The sequence below is a fragment of the Triturus cristatus genome, chromosome 2_1, assembly GCF_964204655.1.
Source record: "Triturus cristatus chromosome 2_1, aTriCri1.1, whole genome shotgun sequence".
NCBI classification, from domain to species: domain Eukaryota; kingdom Metazoa; phylum Chordata; class Amphibia; order Caudata; family Salamandridae; genus Triturus; species Triturus cristatus.
In genome coordinates, this window is record NC_140581.1 from 345,607,246 (window position 1) to 345,626,591 (window position 19,346).

At 45.1% G+C, this 19,346-nt stretch overlaps 1 protein-coding gene across 2 annotated transcripts in view; it reads left to right on the plus strand.

The window, feature by feature from the left end:
• ITGA1 (integrin subunit alpha 1) overlaps positions 1 to 19,346 on the plus strand; it is an 880,323-nt gene that overhangs the window by 589,799 nt on the left and 271,178 nt on the right. For both annotated transcript variants that reach the window (XM_085631246.1, XM_085631248.1), the window contains exon 10: positions 18,989 to 19,062. In XM_085631246.1, the coding sequence (XP_085487372.1) occupies positions 18,989 to 19,062 (74 nt within the window). The remainder of the gene's footprint in view (positions 1 to 18,988; positions 19,063 to 19,346) is intronic.

The window sequence follows — 19,346 nt, forward strand, 5'->3', positions numbered from 1 at the left end:
AAAAATCTAGTGAAAGCAGTTTGTTTTATGATTGCTGTGGAGGAAATGCTGTTTGCTGCACTCGACAACACAAGAGCAGCAAAACTGGTCCAATGGATTTGTCAAGGTCTTTTTCCTCAATGCAAAGATTCTCCAGAACAGCCCAGGTGTTAATTTATTAGGAGTCTTTTTACAGGCATCATTGGATTGAAAGACCGAGGGGCCCGTCAGGATTCAAAAGTTCATGGTTTAATCTTGGCAGAAAATGGAATAGTCCACTATGCCACAAGTGCCCATGAGGACTTTGAGGAATTTTTCAATAGGATTAGAAGCATATAACAGTTCAATGTTTCAGTCCAAAATTGCTTTGCTCTGTGCAGAATATAAATCCAGACCTCATCACTCCATACCGACATGTCATTTTTGGGAGCAAAACTTCAGCTCCAATAAAACACTGAGAGAGGAAGAATGTTGTCTCCTGAAAAATGATGTGTCATTGTGAGTGATTTGATACAGGGAGCCCGTCATCGCCACACTGGGGCAGGACTCAAGCCCCCAGTTTGCCTTGCGGCAATCACGGCACCCTTGTCACTGTGCCAGGTGGCGCTTTAAGCAGCTCGGGGCTCCTGTAGCACGGGAGCCCGTCATCGCCACACCGGGGCAGGACTCAAGTCCCCAGCTTGTCTTGCGGCAATCACTCTGCCATCGTCAGTGTGCTAGGAGGTACTTTAAGCAGCAGGGCAGGGGTGGGCAAAGGGCGGGCCCGTCCACGCATAGAGGAGCACGAAGGAGGCTGGGCTGGGCCCCCCCTCTAACATCTATTGCTCCAAATAGCCTGGACCATCATGGGGAAGAAAAAGTCGCCTGCACCAGAGGAGGTAACTGCAACTTCTTTAGGTACTTTTCTGGCTAAAGCAACATCGGCCTTAGAAAAGGAAATCGCCCTCACAGAAAAGAGACTTTTGTTATGGGCCGGGGTAGGGCAGGCACGTAGCTCTCCCGTCTCTCCATCTCTGGAAGGGGGAATGGTGCGATATGAGGATGCTTTCCCCGAACCGTTGGTGGTCACTCTGCCACTTATTGAAAACTCACAGGCAGCTACTACATTTAGTGAGATAGTAACAGTCCCAATGACCTCTAATGGGAAAAGGAAAAGATGCACTGTAATACCGCCTCCTCATTGCTCTGCCAAGAAGTCCAGAAAGGCTGCTGTGCCAGCGACATCGACATGTAAGCCCGGAAAGCTTCATCCTGAGACTATATCCCACCCAAATTGGTGCTAGCTTCTTGATAATTTTAAACAACTCCTACAACCGATCTATGCTGGGTTAGAATCTATAGATCGCAAAACCAAAGGGGATGATGGACAAAGTGTTGAACATTGCAAGCACTCACCCCAAGTCAACTGATCTGGGTTTAATCCATCATCATTCTTTAGCTCACTCTGCCACCCCAGTTCAGACCTGGGCATATGCAAATTTCTGTGCCTCATGGGAACAGTCCAGCGCGAACTGCCAAGCCATGTCTTCCCTGGACCAGAAACAAGCATCCTGGGACCCGTTTCTGGCTAATCAGCCGTCATCAGCCAGGCTAGCTTGAATCCAGTGGCAAAGTGAGCTGGCTGGACTGTTCCCATGAGGCACAGGGTCAAGACTGATTTGCATATGGCTGGGTTCAAACTGGAATGGCATGGTGAGCAAAAAAACGATGGATTTAGGCCCAGATCTCTGTACTGGGGTGAATGTATGACATTGTTCTCCATTCTGTCCATCAACTGTTGTTTTTGCATTTGTCTCCCCGAGTGGGAAGGGTACGCCCAGACGTGGCTCCCATGCTCTCCATGCCACTGGAATCAAGCTATCCTGGCTGAATGAGGTGAAACTCCGAAACCAGTCCTAGGATGCTTGTTTCCAGTCCAGGGAGGACCTGGCTTGGCAGTTCGGGCTGGACTGTTCCCATGAGGCACAGGGTCAAGACTGATTTGCATATGGCTGGGTTCAAACTGGAACGGCATGGTGAGCAAAAAAGGGATGGATTTAGGCCCAGATCTCTGTACTGGGGTGAATGTATGACATTGTTCTGCATTCTGTCCATCAACTGTTGTTTTTGCATTTGTCTTCCCGAGTGGGAAGGGCACGCCCAGACGTGGCTCCCGTGCTCTCCATGCCACTGGAATCAAGCTATCCTGGCTGAATGAGGTGAAACTCCGAAACCAGTCCTAGGATGCTTGTTTCCAGTCCAGGGAGAACCTGGCTTGGCAGTTCGGGCTGGACTGTTCTCATGAGGCACAGGGTCAAGACTGATTTGCATATGGCTGGGCTCAAACTGGAACGGCATGGTGAGCAAAAAAACGATGGATTTAGGCCCAGATCTCTGTACTGGGGTGAATGTATGACATTGTTCTGCATTCTGTCCATCAACTGTTGTTTTTGCAAGAATCTATAGATCGCACCCTACAAGGTCTGCTATCAGCCAATGTGGCGCATCATATGACGGGAGACTCTAATAGCAGCTCTGCTAATCCTAGTTCCCGACCCCTATCTATGGACAACCCGCCTGTTATCAGTAAAACTTGCAAAAGCTGTAATTTTGCTCATTATAATTTGTGTTTGTTCTGTTAAAATAGGTCCCCTGGCAGTGAGTTAGACAAACAGTCCCCCACTTTCATTGGTATCACTAGTGTTGTAGATCAGATTTGGACCCTATAGGTTCAGACTCTGTAAGCTTGATCCCTAGGCGTGGCCCCTCACAGGTGACCATCCAAGAGTCTATGGGTAAGGGCAAGGAGCATTTACAACATTTTCCAAAGTTACAGGCTAATTTAAACCCTTCTTCTCCCCATTCCCACAGTAGACCGAATCAACAATTCATGAATCTTCCTCCTGCAGTTTGTCATCACGTTTTAATTTTAGTTAATGTACCTTTATTCCCTCCCAGTCAAAGAGAGTCCTCACTTCAGCTTATAGCCAAAAGCTTGATTCTGGTTGACCAAAAACTCAAAGAGTGGTCATCTTATCCAAAATCATTTGATCATGGCTAGAAAAACGCTGTGGATTGGGGCGGATGTAAAAATTGCCAATAACGACTGTGTCTTTTTAAAGTTTGACAATTAACTGTTAGTGCGAGATTTACTGGGGCATTTACTGGCTGCCCCCTCACCCCAAGCCCAGATCTATGCAGTCCCTTTGGGCTTTTTTTATAGGCCTGCAATTATAAGTAGCTCCATCACATATGTCCAGGGCCTTCCTTCCTTGAGTTTTGGCAATAAACCTATCCAGTCGGCCCTTGATACTCTTCCGCTCTCTAATAGATGTTCTCCCTTGGAAGGCTTGGAGGCTTGCGATTGACTCATACTACCATTAAATTAGTTGCTTCCTCAGCTTCTTCCCCATCACGTAAATCAAACTGTCTCCCTTCTTATACCTGCAGTGAGGGCAACAAAGGCTGTCCTAGATTCACAAAGTAGTAATACGCTTTTACCAACTGGCCCTAAATCTTCTTTTATCGACTTAACAACGACCTGCTCTAAGGAGCTCCTAAGGGACGCATTGATTCTCTCATGGAATATAGTAGGCTATGCAAATAAAAAAGATAACCAAGATTGGTATAAAGTGTTCATGCACCGTGACATTGTTTGTTTTCAGGAAACCTGAGCTGACCAACCTGTCTATGTAAATGGTTATCACTCTTTTGTCACACCAGCACTTCCCTCAGTATCGGGCCGTTCTAAAGGGGGCTTACTTATACTTATAGCAAACACAATCTCACTAGGAAAGGTGACTTTTACTAATAATTTGTCCTACTTTCATGCTATCCTAGCTGAAGGTTTGTGGAAAACTGATCTACTATTGATAAATGTTTATAATAATTCACTTTCAGAATCCCACACAGGTGGCAGAAGAGTTGGGGGGTATAGTGGAAGCTCTGCTAACTCTCCCCCCATGGTCAATTTTTGTAATCTGGGCTCGGGATATTAATGTGCATTGTTGTACTAAATTAAACCAACATATTTGTGGGGTAACTGACACTAATGACTCGCTGCTTGTCCATTTTAATCATTTCAATTATGGAAATGTTTTAAACAGTTTTTTATTAACCTGGGATCCATTCATAGTAAACCCGTGTCACCCCTCCACAGGTCAACTTCTCCCTACCTTCCAACGAACAGGGGCTATTTTGACAATTGATTTTCTTATTATTCAAGCTAAATTTAAGAGATGTATTAAGTCCTCTATGGCTGAGCTAACTGAATTTAGTGATCAGACATTTCTCCTTCTATGTTTTGCTGGATCTCTTGTTGCTAAGACAAGATTGTTATTTGCTCCAAAACCCATTCTGAGTAGAAAAAACGGATTCACACTTAAGTGGGAGAAAATAGATTCAACTTCCTTCCTCCAAATGGTTGTAAAGGAGGTGTTACCGGAGATCCATTCCTGCTTAGATGCTCACTCAGACAGTTACCAAGTATTAACAGCATTTGGAAAAGCTTTAACATCTATAAGTTCTAACCTCTCACTCCCTGCACCAAGAAACACTCCACTGGTGCTAAGATGGTTTGAGACCAATTGTTCGAAGGCCTCTAAACAACTTCGCAATGCTCTTAAATTACTCCCTAGAAACAAAGATTTGATAAGGAAGCTGGGAGCTGACTATAAGATAGCTAGGGAGGTGAGAAAGAAGCAGCTGCGGGACGAAGCATGGGAAAATCTGCGTGAGGCCTCTAGGAGAAAAGATAGCAAGACCTTTTGGAGAGTGGTAAATGAACCTTCTCTGCAGAATCAGGCTGGCCCCTCTCTTGATCTCCACATAGATTATTCTACCTGGCTGTCTCTTTACAAAAACATTTTTCATGAAGAAAGGAATGGTATTACAAAAGAACCTGTGGTGATGACCAGGGATGGAATTTTCCTTAGAGGAAATTGAGCTTGCACTTTCCCAATCTTCTGACTTAAAGGCAGCGGGGCCAAATGGAGTCCCACTTGACATATTTTTTGTTCACAAAAATGTATTGGCACCCTTCCTGACCCACGTTTTTAACGCTGTTACCAAAGTGGGTCCCCCGACTTCCTGGAAACGATCAGTGATCATGCCTATATGTAAGAAGGGGGTTCCCTTGAACCCTGCAAATTATCATCCAATCTCCTTGCTGGACATTACCACCACGTTAATGGGGAGATTGCTTTTAAATAGATTGGAGGAGTGGGCATCTAAAAACACTGTCTTAGCTTAGGACCAATACAGGTTTAGAAAAGGAGCGGCACGATCGATCAAGGCTTAAATTTAGCCTTATTCGCAGCAAAATATGTCCATGCATAAAAGGGTCAGTTTTATATGGCATTTATGAACTTGTCCGTGGCCTTTGACTACGTGAGCCACAAAAAATTGTGGGCTCTTTTCGATTCGATGAACGTGGACAAGTCCATAATCATTTTTATTAGCCAGACGTATAGAGAGGCAGGGTCTGTAATAAGATTTGGAATACAGGGGGAATGTACGAAGCAGTTCAGAATCGAAAAGGGGGTTCGTAAGGGGTGTGTCCTCACCCCCTTTCTTTTCTCTTTATATACCAACAAACTTATCGAAGTCTTGACCGCACAGTGCAGGAATTTTCCATTTGCAGGCGGCTTATCACTTCCTGCTCTCCTCTCTGCAGATGATGAGGTCTTGATGGCCAGAACCCCCTGGCCCTACAGAGTTTAATTGGAGCATACTCAAATTACATGGCTGAACCGGGTTTGAGTGTCGACAAATCGAAAACTTTTGTTAAGACAGCGGGTTTGAGAAGAAAAAAGTCAATTTCACTCCAACTATGGGGGGTTCTCTGGATTGCATAGATTTTTTTATGTACCTAGGTCTCCTTTTTGATTCCAAACTTAATTGGTCTGCTATGGTAGAAAACAGAACTAACGTGTTGAAATGAAGTATAGCTGCTCTCTGGAAATGTGCTCCTCACCTGGGTAAAAAGCCTTGCAGGGAAATGGTTGAAGTGTTATGGCAAAATCCGTAGCCATAGCCAATTTTGGAGGGGAAATTTGGGGGTATTGCTCAAGTGGGTAGCTTGCAGACAGTGGAGGATACATTTGTTAAAAAGCTGCTTTCAGTCCCTCCATCCTGCTTGAATCTAATTGCCCATAAGGAACTTGGCCTTTCTTTTATTACCAACTTGATCAAAATGTCCCCGCTCCTATTATGGCTAAGAATCTGGACGAGGGACTCGGTTAAGATAAACCAAGTTTTAATAAAAGATGTAATACATTTTGACCGAGTTAAAGTATCCCAAGGCTAGCATATTTTGAGCAGTCCTTCACAGATCTAGGCTTAGCCTTCTTGTATACAACACCTTCTAAATTCCTGTATTTTTTAAAATCAAACTAAGAGAGGCTTTCACCACAAAGTGCAAATTAGAAAATGGCACTGTAACCAAAGCAAAGTCACAGTTTTATTTTACCAGACTCTGCTTAGAGTGGCCATGGTACTTGATTCCTATCTCTCTTTTTTTCTAACACTATGCATTGTTATCTATTAACAAGGATGAGACTGAACCTTTTTCCCTTAATGGTAGGATACCTAGCCCAATCACACTCATTAAATCATTTATCGCTATGCCCGTGTGATGACCGATCTGCACAAACTATTTCGCACATTTTATTCTTCTGCTGTTTTTATAACCTTGAAAGGAAAAAAATCTTTCTCCCAATGTTAACAAAATTGAGTTATCCTCCCATTCTGCACCCCTTGCAGCTATCAATACACTGGAAACCACTTTCATCTGTTTTATAACTGTGACATTTTTACATTCAGTTTTGCGAATCAGGAAAGGTTCATCAGAGAGTGGAGTTGTTTTATCGGATCAGTATTATTAGCCTGATTTCAACAGTTCAATTAATTACTGCTAGGATGTTAATATACAAGCCGGCATCAGCTGTGGGATTTGGAAGACCTTACACAGGAGGAATGTTGTCTTAACTTGTTTGTTTTAATACCTTGGTCTTTTTTTACCCGCTAAAAATGAATTGTTGTTTGCTGTTTGGGTTTTTATTGATGGATATGGAAGAGAAAATCATTATTTTCACATATACCTAATTGATGTTTTTTTTTCCTAATATGTTTTTATATGTTTCTGCCTATTTTGCATTGTGATTTTCCTCTGTACTTTTATGCATTTATCAAATGTGAAAAAAGATGATAATTTGATTGATTGATTGATACATAACCTGGTCCAGGGCAATGTGATTTTTTTTTTTTCATTTTGAATTTCCATTTGATATGTAGTGATAAAATGTTATAATTATAGTATGGCTAAGACTAATATGATTTGAACTTTCACATGACAATCCAGTGTATTTTAGAATTTGGAAATAAATCAATGATTTAACTTTTGAAAATTAGATTCTATTACTGATTCTTGAATTCAGATATATGTGCTGCAAGATGAAAGTCGAGCCAGGAGCTTGAACTATGTTGTAGTGGGTGTTCGATTGTATAATATAATATCTAGAACAAACATATTGTGATATTTAAATATTGCAAAAAAAATGGATACCAAAATATCATATTTACATACTTTGGAGTCTATTAGTGGTGCTGGGACCGGCCGCTAGTGGTGCGGCAGTCCCGCTGTGCCAATTAGGATGCGACCGCCACCATGGCGGTCGCATCCTTTATATTTAACATTGTGGCGGGCGGTGCTGTATTCAGCACCCGCCACAATGTTAAAAGGGCATGTTGTGCATTTGCATGCACAACGTGACAGGCACCGCGTGGTGCCTGCCACCTTGTGCATGCAAATGTCGGGGGGTACCATGGGTACCCCCCAAGGGCAGCCACCCACCCACCCAACTGCCTGGGGGCCCGCAACGGGCCACCAAAGGCATTTTCCGCATGCCTTTCCACGGCGGAGTCTCTGCCATGGGAAGGCATGAGACCGCCATCATCGTAATATGGATGGCGGTGCCTGGAAAGCACGGGCACCATATTACAGGTCTTTTCCGCCTGGTAGGCAATCGGGCGGATTGCCCACTGGCAGAAAACTGGCGGACGGTCTTTCCATCCGCCTGGATCCCCACCGCCATCGTTATATGGCAGGGGGAAATGTTAGGCGGGCGGACAGAAATGACAGGCGGATCGCCACCACCTGCCACCCTAATAGACCCCTTTGTGTGTATACTACATAAAGAGTGGGACAAAATTTTGTGGATCAGAATATCTTGAAAAAATAGGTAAGTATACACATTTTATTCTTTATAGCATTATGTTTAATTTGGTTTAGATATTAAAAAATAAAATAATAATAACAATTACAAATAAATAAATAAGATTGAAATTTAATATAAAATGCACACAAAAAGTACTTTAAAAAGGTTAAAATATTATTTAAACAATTAATAAAATCAATCACTATTTGTATAGCGCGGCTTACCACCCATGAAGCTATCCAGGCACTGGGTTGCTGGGCTTAGTCGACGAGGCAGGTCTTGAGTTTCTTCCTGAAGTCTGTCAGCGAGGTTGATGTTTGGAGGTGGAGGGGGAGGGCGTTCCAGGACTTGGAGGAGAGGTGGGAGAAGGAGTGTCCTCCTCTATGGCTACCGTGGATGTGCAGTGACTGTGTCAGGGTGATGGAGGCGGAACAAAGGTTTCTGGATGGTTGGAAGTTCAGGCGGTGGTTCATGTTTGCTGTTATTTGGTTGTGAAGGGCTTCGTAGGCGTTTCAGTAGTTTGAATTAGCATCGTCCCTGGACGGGGAGCCAGTGGAGACTCCTTAGGTGCTGGGTGATGTGGGTCCGTTTGGGCAGTTTGAGGATCAGTCTGGCCACTGCATTCTGTATTGTCTGGAAGCTTCTCATGAGTTTAATGGTGGTTCCTGTGTACAGTGCGTTGTTGCAGTCCAGACGACTGGTGATTAGGTCTTGCCTGACTGTTATCCTGCTTCTTGTAGGAACCACTTTAAGATTCTTCAGAGCATGTGGAGAGTGTGGAAGCAGGCCAAGGAAACTGTGCTGATCTTTTGTTTCATGGTGAGTTTGCTGTTCAGGATGATACCAAGGTTGCGGGCATGGTCTTTTGGTGTGAGGGTGGGTCCGAGTTTGATGGGTCACCAGGTGTTGTGCCAGAGGGAGGTTTGGTTGCCAGGGCTCATACTTCAGTCTTGTCCGTGTTGAGCTTCAAACAGTTACCCTTCATCCAGGCTGCAACGTCCTTCATGCAGATGAGGAAGTTGGTCTTCATTGTAGCCAGGTCTGCTGAGAGCGAGAGGATGAGATGGGTGTCGTCATCGTAGGATATGATGTTGATATTGTGGGTTCTGATGATGTTGGTTAGAAGTCTCATGTAGATGTTGAAGAGAGTGGTGCTGAGGGATGAATTTTGGGGGATGGTGAAGATGGTGCTCTTGGGTTGCTTGGTGATGGGGAGATGGAGTCTCTGCGTGAGTCCCATGAAAAATGATAAAATTCATCTGAGTGCATCTTCTGTGATTCTCATCTGGTGCAGTCTTTTGTTAGGTGTATGGTGGAACACATTGTCAAAGGCTGCGGAGAGGTCGAGAAGGATCAGGGCTTCCGATTCTCCCCTGTCCAGTAGGCTGTGGATGTTGTCTGTGGCGGTGATCTGGATGGTGACTGTGCTGTGGTTGGCTCGGAAACCTAATTGGGTGGGGTGTAGCAGGTTGTTTCTCTCCAGGTGTTCGGTAAGCTGATGGGTGACGGCCTGCTCTAGGACTTTAGTGAGAAACGGGAGCCGCAAGATGGCGCGGTAGTTCTGGAGATCACTTGGGCCTGTAGAGTGTTTCTTATAAAAATGTGGATAAATCGCATATATATTTGTGTATGTGTGTGTTTATTGATTTATTAACCTTATTTAAAGTGAAATTGATATGATATTTCAGTCATAAATTGCAAATGTGAACTTTGTCTCTTTTACGCTTTGGTGCAATTGATTGACTTTAAGATTAGGTCATATCAGAGGGGGCTTAAAAATATCATGTGGTCATTTTTCAAATGTCAACGGATTGTGAACAAGGCTCACCATAGGAGCCAAAAAGAATCTGGTTGTGTACAGTTAATTTCTAATAAAGCACTTTGAATACTGTGAGGTTAAGTCTATGGCGTCTTCTTTGAAGGAGAAGTGAGTCTACATTTATAGTTATGGCCACCTTGACAGGGTTTTGAGCTCCTGAAATAGGAATAAATAGGGCAAGTGTTGGACTTTGAGGGGCCAAATTTACTATTCCCAGTGCATTCTCAGCAACAGTAGGGAGAGTGTTGTACTTCGGATGAGTCATCTTTACTATTGCCACTACAACGTAAGCAACAAAAGGGAAAGTGTTGAACTTTGGAAGTGTCAGATTTAATATTCCCTCTCCAATCTAAGCAACAGAAGGACAAGGGCTGCCTTTGTAATTCCTAATATTTATAAATAAACTTTGTAAATATAGACCAAAAACCTACTTTTTAAAATATTATTAAAATAATAAATGTATTAATTACATATGAAACAAGTACAATAAAATACACATTTTATATTACAAATAAGAAATAATTAGAAGTATTTTCAATTACAATACTTTCACCCTATTACTCTAAAAAACAAACACAGACACAAAATTGCTAATAAATATATACATAATTGACACACTGTTAATGCAACATTAGGAAATTTAATAAACCAGTACAATGAACAATCATATTTAATTTAAAATAATTAACACATTTAAGAAAATTGATATACAATTAATCAACCAACTAACAATTAATTAAAAGTCCAACATTTTAATACCAACGAAACAATTCATTTGGATAATTTTCAATTTCATAAATACATTAAATAAGAATTAATTATATGTAAAAAGTGATAATTTACATATTTAAAAATGTTCACCCTTAATCCCGACAAACCTAACAGCCTGCTGCTAGACTGAAAGGGGCAGATTTACAAGCCCCTTGCAACACTTTTGCACTGCCATGGCATCACTTTTGATCATGCAGCGGCAGCGTAAACAATGTAACACATTGCAGCCCATTTACAACATGACGCATCCAGGGAAATGCATCACTTTCTAAATCCCTGCGTTACATCATACCTCCATCAGGTATAAGGTATGTAGGGTGGGCATTCCCACTCAAAAAGCCATGCTGAACGGACACAGTGAAATTTACAACATTTCAATGCGTCACTCTACGCCTTCACTGCGTTAAAATCCCCACGCCTGCTAAGACCAGGCATAATGAATGACGCAGGGTTTTTTGAATGGGACTCACCTATCTGTTGTGGCGCAGTGCGGGAGGTGCGTCACTTTCATGAGCAACTCCAGCAATGCGTCTCTTTTGTGCTAACAGATGCGTCAGAATTTCTAACGCATCTGTTAATCCTTGCATCATGGAGCACTGTATTGTAAATACAGTGCATCCATGGTGGCACAAGGACATTTGACGCTGGCGCAAGGAAACTGACGCATCTATGCAGATGCGTCATTTCCTTGTAAATGCGGCCCAAGATTTCTAATTAAATTACAAAAAAATGCATTTCATATGAAAAAGAATCAATGATTTATAAATACTAATTAAAAACAAATGTTTCAATACTACTAATTTACAATACTTACAAAGTTGTCCTGGGCATGGAGTAATGGGAGGGGTTGACACTTACACTTTAATAGGTAGCATCCTGTCCAAACACAACGCACAGATTTACCCCCAGCAGATAGTCTGGCAGACAGGACATGATTGAAAGGGATCCTTGTGCACTTCTGAGATATGCTTTGAAGTCACACCCTACATCAAAGGCACTTTTGGGTATAAGTACTGGGATCTCTAACACCCTCAAATCTAGCACTTTTGGATCTTGAACTGAACCTCTGTCAGAAGGACTGCTGTGCTGCTTAAAGTTTTTCTGAAAGGACTGTTTTTCTGTTTTTGCCATGCTACCACCTGCTCCCTAACTCTGCTGAAGGACAGCTGGACTCTGCCGTCTCGCCAAGTAATCTCCAAGGGCGTGCTGGATTGCTACCTGCTTTCTGAAGTCTCAGGGACACAAAAGACTTCCTGCAATGCTGCTTGTGCTGCTGGGCTCTGCCTTCTGCGAGTCCTACCCCTGCCTGAGTTGCCCCCTCCATGTTTTGCGCCCCAGAAGTAGGTACTGTGGCTGTTTTGCTACAGAATTGAAGCATCGTCACCACTGGGCCGATCAGAACGGACACAGTGCTCTTTGATTCCAATGCAGTGCTGATCCTTAGACAGCCCTGTGCAGCTTGAAGATGATGCAGGACCTGGCTGCGAGGTTTGACCTCGACACAGCACTGATCCGAGGTCCCGACTGTGAAGTTCGACGATGATGCAGCGACAATCTGAGGTCCTGGCCAAGAGGCTTGACTTTGACGCATCGGCCAGACTGCATGATTCAGAATTGACGCATTGCCTTCATTGCGTGGAAAAGATCAATGCATTTTGTTGCTTGCAACCAGGAAAGATACTTTGTTCACTGGGGCCAGCGTGGGTTCTGTAGGCAGCCTGCACTTTCACAAGGTTGAACTGAACTTTGACTTTTCCCTGGTCCAGTGCGACCTAAAGTAACCTTTTTAGCGCTACTTCCATCTAAGTGCTTTACTGTATTTATTCCTTCAAAATTCAAAATCTCGACTTATTTACATTGGATTTGTATTGTTTTGGTCTTCTTTTATTTATAATATAGTAATCTATTTTTATAAACCAGTGTAGGGTATTTTTGGTGTGTATTCATTGTGTTACTGTGTGTGTGGGTGTTGCACACATACTTTACATATTGCCTCTTTAGATAAGCCTGGCTGCTCTGTGCCAAGGTACCAGAAGGTGAGCACAGATTATCTTTTAGTGTGTATGTCGCTTACCCTGACTAAAATGGTGGTTCCTACTTAGCCTGGGTGTATACCTTAGCCAACCAAGAATACCATTTCGATCATTAGTGCTCAGCATTGAGGGTAAGACTTGTGTTTGTGCAATACTATATAGTTACTCAATGTTCACTACAACTCTATTATTAGACTAATGTTAGCATTTTTCTATACACCCTGTTATGACATCTTTTGATTTTTCCAAAGTCCTTTTGCCCAAGTTCTATTTTTTCTGCAATTTCTGTGTTCTTGCCTGGCAATATGGAAGTTGAGCTGGCCAATCTGGAGGCATACACAGTGGCACAGCTCAAGGGGTTATGTCAGGAGAGAGGGGAGTGCTAAGAAGGCAGAGCTTCAAAAAACCTTAAGAACATGGGCAGGAGCCCACCCAGAAGGAGAAATGGATGAGAACGAAGGATCTGTGTCTGAGGAAGGATCAAAGTGTGACCTGGCAGAGTGTCTTGTCATACAGCTTACAGGTGGGAGAGCAATTTTCTCCCAGGACTCGCCGTCAACTCAAGGCCAGGCAGCAGTTTGTCTTCAAAGATCCTGTCCGCAGAGGAGCTGATGGACAGGAGGGAGGAGAGAAATCTAAAACTAGAGCTTGCCAAGATAGAGAAGGACAAGGACTAGACCCTTGCCCAGCTTGAGAAGTAGCAAGCTCTAGAGGAGAGAGGCTAGCCATGGGAGAAAGGAAGCCTCAGAGAGCTGGATATCAGAGCACTCCAAGTGGGGTCCAGCAACATCAACATCAATATTGGTGGCAGCATACCTGCAGTGTCTTCACATGAGTCCAGATTTCATATCCCAAAAGATATGGTGCAAAACTATTTAGTGGGGGGTGGCATAGATAAATTATTGGCAGCTTATGAAGTGGCTTTGAAAGTGCATAGGGTCCCAGAGGAGTTCTAGGGATTGACTCTCTAGGGGTACATGCCCACGGTGGCGAGTGACACACTCCTTACCCTAGAGGTGGGGGACCAGACCAACTACATTGCCATAAAGACCATTTTGGTCAGTAAATTTGGGTTGACAGCTGAGAAGTACAGACAATAAATTAGGGCTAGTCACAAATGCTCTGCACAAACATACTGGAATTCTTGGACTATGCTGGTAAGGCATTGAAGGGCTGGATGAGGGGTAGCAAAGTTAATGATTGTTGGACCTGTCAGCCTTAGAGTGGTCTCCCCCTACCTTTTTGCCCTTGTGCCTCCTATTTTCACTGTACTTTTTTGTTGGACTTAGGATTCTGGGCGCCTTACCACTGCTAAACAGTGCTGAGGTGCAGGTGCTCTCCCCTAAAACAATGTGACACTGGCCCCTGCTGCCGCAGTGAGGCCTAACCCTCCATAGGTTAACATTGAGGACCCTCCTTATGGGACAATTTCTGACTGGAACCTAATAAGTATGTCATGTTTGGTCTTGTTGGAACCGGGGCAGGGAACCCTTTCCAATGATATATGGGGTTTGGGCGCTACTACTTTAGAAATCCCACTTTTAGAAAGTGGATATTTTCCTGCCTACACTTAGTCTGGGCACTGCAGACTCCCCCCTCCCATCTACACACTGATAGCTGCCTGGGTTGGTAGGTGGGAGTGGTGATTCACACCTTCTCCCCTTGAAGGGGCTGTGAATGGCTGCCCACTGTAGCCTTAATGGCCCTGCCTTTCGTCACTGTGACAGCCAGGTCAGGGAAGGCAGGGAACATCCCAGAACTCCCTGGACTCTCCCAGAAACCCCTGCCCCCAGACCCTTCCAGAGACTTCTACCACCTTCTAGTAACTGGACTGTAGGGTATAAAAGGGAGGGTTCTGGCCTCACATCTTTGTTACACTGCTGGACCACGGGGGAACTCTGCTGGAGAAAAGACTGCTGCGCCAAGAAGATTGCCACCTTTGCTGGGACTGACTGCTCCAAGGAACTGCTGCCCCAGCTTGCTGCGCTGCCCTCCTGCCTGCTGATCTTGCCCCGCTAAGAGAGGACCTATAAAACATCTCCAGAGTGTCTCCATAGGAGGAAAGACTGATCCCCTGGGCACTGGGATCACCAGGACAGTGAAAACACCAAGGACTGTCCCTGCAACATTGTGGGACTGCTCTGCTGCAGAATCGAACAAAAAGGACAATAACGATCTGCAAACTTTCTATAAATCACCCTGCAGCGCTGGAAATCACCGCCGCCACCTGGGGACCCTAATTGAACTGTGAGGTGCTGTGAGGAAGAAGCGCTGTTAGCCTAACTCATCGCCGTCTCCCGGGACCTGAATGCACAGTAAAGTGCCGGGCAAAGGAGTGCTGTGTGCCTGAAAATCACCTCCGCCGCCCGGGACCCCTGAGGCACTGTAAAGTGCTGGGAGCCGGAAGCACTGAAAGCCTGAAATCACCGCTGCTGGCCTGAGCGGAGCGCGTCCCTGAAAGCTGCCCCACAGCGCTGTTGGCCAAAGGACTCCGAACTGCCTTCAAGATCTCCGCCGCAGCCCGGGACCTGAATGAACAGTAAAGCGCTGAGCCGAGCGGGAGCCGGAAAGCTGCTCTGATCCACTCCCCCCCCCCCCCCGGAAAGCGCAGACAGAAGGCAGAAGGGCTCCGGTCGAGGGAAGCCTCGGGCACACCACCGCAGAGACCAACTCCAGGTAACACCGAGCGTTGGGTGCCGAGTCGCGCTACTGCCTTAAAGTAAATAGCGGGCCTGACGAGGACTGCCTTAAAGTGAGTGGCGGGTCTAACGGGGCCCATTTCTTTGTAATTGCGGGCTGGCTCATTTGAACTCACTCTGCCCGGGACTGTGCTTGCCTGGCTTGGGGAAGCAGTCTCCTTTAAAAGTGCGAGAACTCTGTGATTATCGGCATATTCAGTAGCGCATCACCGGGGGAGGCATTGGACGGTTAAAACACTGCCCGACAAGACTAAAAGGGGCACGTATTCCTGATACGGCGGTCAAGCCTTAAATCTACCGCATTTGGGGAACTGTTGCCTTCATGGTCTGTCCTCTGAAAGACAGTCTGTGCCAATATTAGAGACTGGCTCTAACCCACTAGGGGTGATTGTGGAATCACTGAGCCCACAAGCGCATTTTTGTGACAGGGTCCCCAAGAGACATTTCATCAGAAACTTTTAATTGTGTACATTGGATTCCTGCTATCTTTGGATCTGGCATAATTTTTAGATAAAGATAACTTTATTTTTATATAAAATTGGTGTAGTGTCCTTTTGTGAGTGTCTTTCCTGTGTCACTGGTGTTCTGGGTTGCACAAATACTTTACACATTGCCTCCGAAGTTACGCCTTCCTGCTCTGTGCCAAGCTACCCGGTTGGAAGTGGTGGTCCCTACTTGGACTAGGGTGCATACCCCTGCCAACTAGAGACCCCGGTTCTAACAATGATTATGAAGGCTTGTACAACTCTTATTTAAAGGAGCGCATTCTTAATACTTGTTTTCCAGAGCTGCCCCAACACCTGGTTGATAGCAAGCTTACTGAACCCAGAAAGCTTGCTGAGGAGGCAGACCTCTGGGTCAGCACAAGAGTCTCCAGAAAGGTACCTGGAGGGAACTCTCAAAAGGGTGGTCAGGGTTCCCACCAGAAGAAGGAGGGGTGAGCTAAAAATAATGAGTTCTTTAAAGGCCATCAAAACAACTCATGCCGGAAAGGGTCTGGTTCAAATTCCCAATCTGGCCACCAGAAGAAAACTTACCCTGGCAAGAGTCAGCAGCCCAAGCTCATCAAGATTTATGAGTGCAACGACTATGAACACTACAAGGGAATCCCAAGTGTACAAAACAGAGCACCACCTCTTACTGGATGAAAGATTCCAGGGGTGGCTAGCGTACTGCTGGGGGAGAATTTTGTCCCAGTAAAAGGGGGAAAGTTTACAGAGGTTACCCTAGTGTCCCTGGGTGATAGTGAGATGGTTCCCAAGATCTACGTGCCCTCAAATACTACTAAGTATAGGCAATGGGTCACCATCAATGGACAAGGTGTGGAGGCTCTGAGGGATACAGGAGCCAGTATGACTATGGTAAGGAGTCAGCTGGTTTCCCTAGAGCAGGTAATTCCTAATTCATTCCACCAAGTTGTGGTGGATGACAACAGAAAAGGACACTATCCTGGGGTCTGTGTTCCTTTTGATTGGGGGATTTTAGGTCTTCTGAAAGTTGCAGTGGCCCTGCCATACCTGTGGACTCTTTGTTAGATAATGGCCTGGAGCACACTACCTGGAAGGATGTGGAGCTCAAGGCTGATGTGGAGATGTTAGAGTTACCTGAATGGATCTGTACCACAACAAGGCCCATGGCTGCCCGGGAAGGGAGTCAAAAAGGGCAGGTGCCAGAAGCAATGGTACAGCCTGCTACTAAGAAGGGGAAAGACAAAGGGCGTGGAAAACCAGTCCCTGAATGTACCTCCAGTGAGATGGCTAGGTCACCTGCGGTGGCTGCCCCGAAGTCCACTGAGGAGGACATTGCTTCCCCTGGTGACCTGCCTGACTTTGCTGGATGTCATGTAGAAGGGGAAACCACCAGGGAGGAGTTCTGTAGGGCACTAAGGGAGTGCCCTACCTTTGTGGAGATGAAGCAACAGGCCGAAGACTGAGCATCAGGTGATGCCTCTGGTAGTCACCACATTTACTGGAAAGACAACCTCCTGTGCAGTGAACCTAAGGCTCCTTGGCATGGGGCATCAAGGGGCCTGATGGTCTCCCAATGCTACAGGGCTCTCCAACTGGAGCTAGCTCACACGATTCCACTGGCAGTACACCTATGCAAAGACAAGACATTTGAAAGGATTGTCCCCTACTTCTATTGGCCTAGGATCAAGAATTCCTCAGATGCATTCTGTAGGGCTTGTGTGACCTGCCAAGCTAGCAGGAAGACAGTGCAGAGGCTTAAAGCCCACCTTAATCCCTTACCTATTGTTAGCACCCCCTTTGAGAGGGTGGGTATTGACATTTTAGGGCCTATGAATCCCCAGACTGCATCAGGCAACTGGTTCATCCTGGTTCTGGTGGATCATAGCACTAGGTACCCAGAGGCAATTCCTCTGATGACTACTACTGCACTCATAAGGGCAAAGGCCCTGATGTGAACCCAGTGGGTTTCCCCAAGGAAGCTGTGTCTGACAGAGACACATAATTCATGGCTGCTTGTATGCAGTTAATGTGGAATGTGTGTGAGGTAGCATACAGGTTCTCTACCCCTTACTATCCACAAAACCAATGGGTTTGTTGAGAGGTTCAACAAGACCCTAAAAGACGTAATCAGAGGCCTGCCGGAGGCCTTGAGGAAAATGTGGGATATCCTCTTACCATGCCTGTTTGCTTACAGAGAGGTGCCACAGAGAGGAGTGGGTTTCAGCCTGTTTGAACTGTTGCATGAAGAGGACCTCTGAAATTGGTAAAAGAGGGGTGGGGGCAAGCTCCCAGGAAGGTACCCCAGTATGTAGTGAGCTACATGCTGGCCTTTAGAAGCCAGGTTGCTAAGTTAGGAAATCAAGCTTCCGGTAACCTTGAACCCAGTCAGGAAGTCATGAAGGAGTGGTATGACAAACATTCTAACACTGTGGAATTTCAACCTGATCAGAAAGTGCGGGTGATGGAGCCAGAAGAGCCCAGGGCCCTCCAGGACCACTGGAATGAACCATATCAGGTGATTGAAAGAAAGGGTGAGGCCACATACCTGGTGGACCTCAAGACCCCTAGGCAATCCACCAGGGTGCTGCATGTAAATCACCTCAAACCACACTCTGAAAGGCCTGAGCTCACCATGCTGTTGGTGACTGAGGGAGAAAAGTAAGAGGAGAGTGAACCTCTCCTTGGTCTCTTGGACTCTCATAGTGGAAATCTCTGCCATTGTTTTAGCAGGCATAACAAAGGCTAATTCAGAAATAAATATATGTTTATGGGCAAGTTTATCCTTTGTGAATGTGTACAATTGTAAATAACATAACTTTTACTCCAGCTGTCAGAATGTTGATTACCAATTTCATGTCTTAATTTTTACAGTAGTTATTAATGGATCACTCATCTTTAAGAATTGCCATCAAATATAGTGAAGCACAGAAGTTATTATTTATAAGAGAACTAGTTAAATGGCAGTCTTCTACATATATTGCATGCCTCACTGAATCTAACAGAGGTCTGTTTTGTGTTCAAGCTACAAGTGAAAAATCGGCATCCTCGTTTGAGATGGAAATGTCCCAGACTGGCTTCAGTGCTCATTATTCTCAGGTAAACTACTTACATCTAAAATATAATGTTAAAGCTGACATCTAAGTGCATAATGTAATGAAGTAGCATCATACAATCACAACAAATGCATTACCTCACCAAAGACCCTAAAAAGACACTGTAGTAATTACTAAGGGCCTCATTACGAGTTTGGTGGTCCTCCGGCAGCACCACCACCGTGCCATCTGCTGGAGCGCCAACGTCATGGTGCACCCACCCGCCATATTACGATTGTAATCCAGGTCGGGCGGGCGGTGCTGCGTCTGTCTAACGGTGGTAGTCTG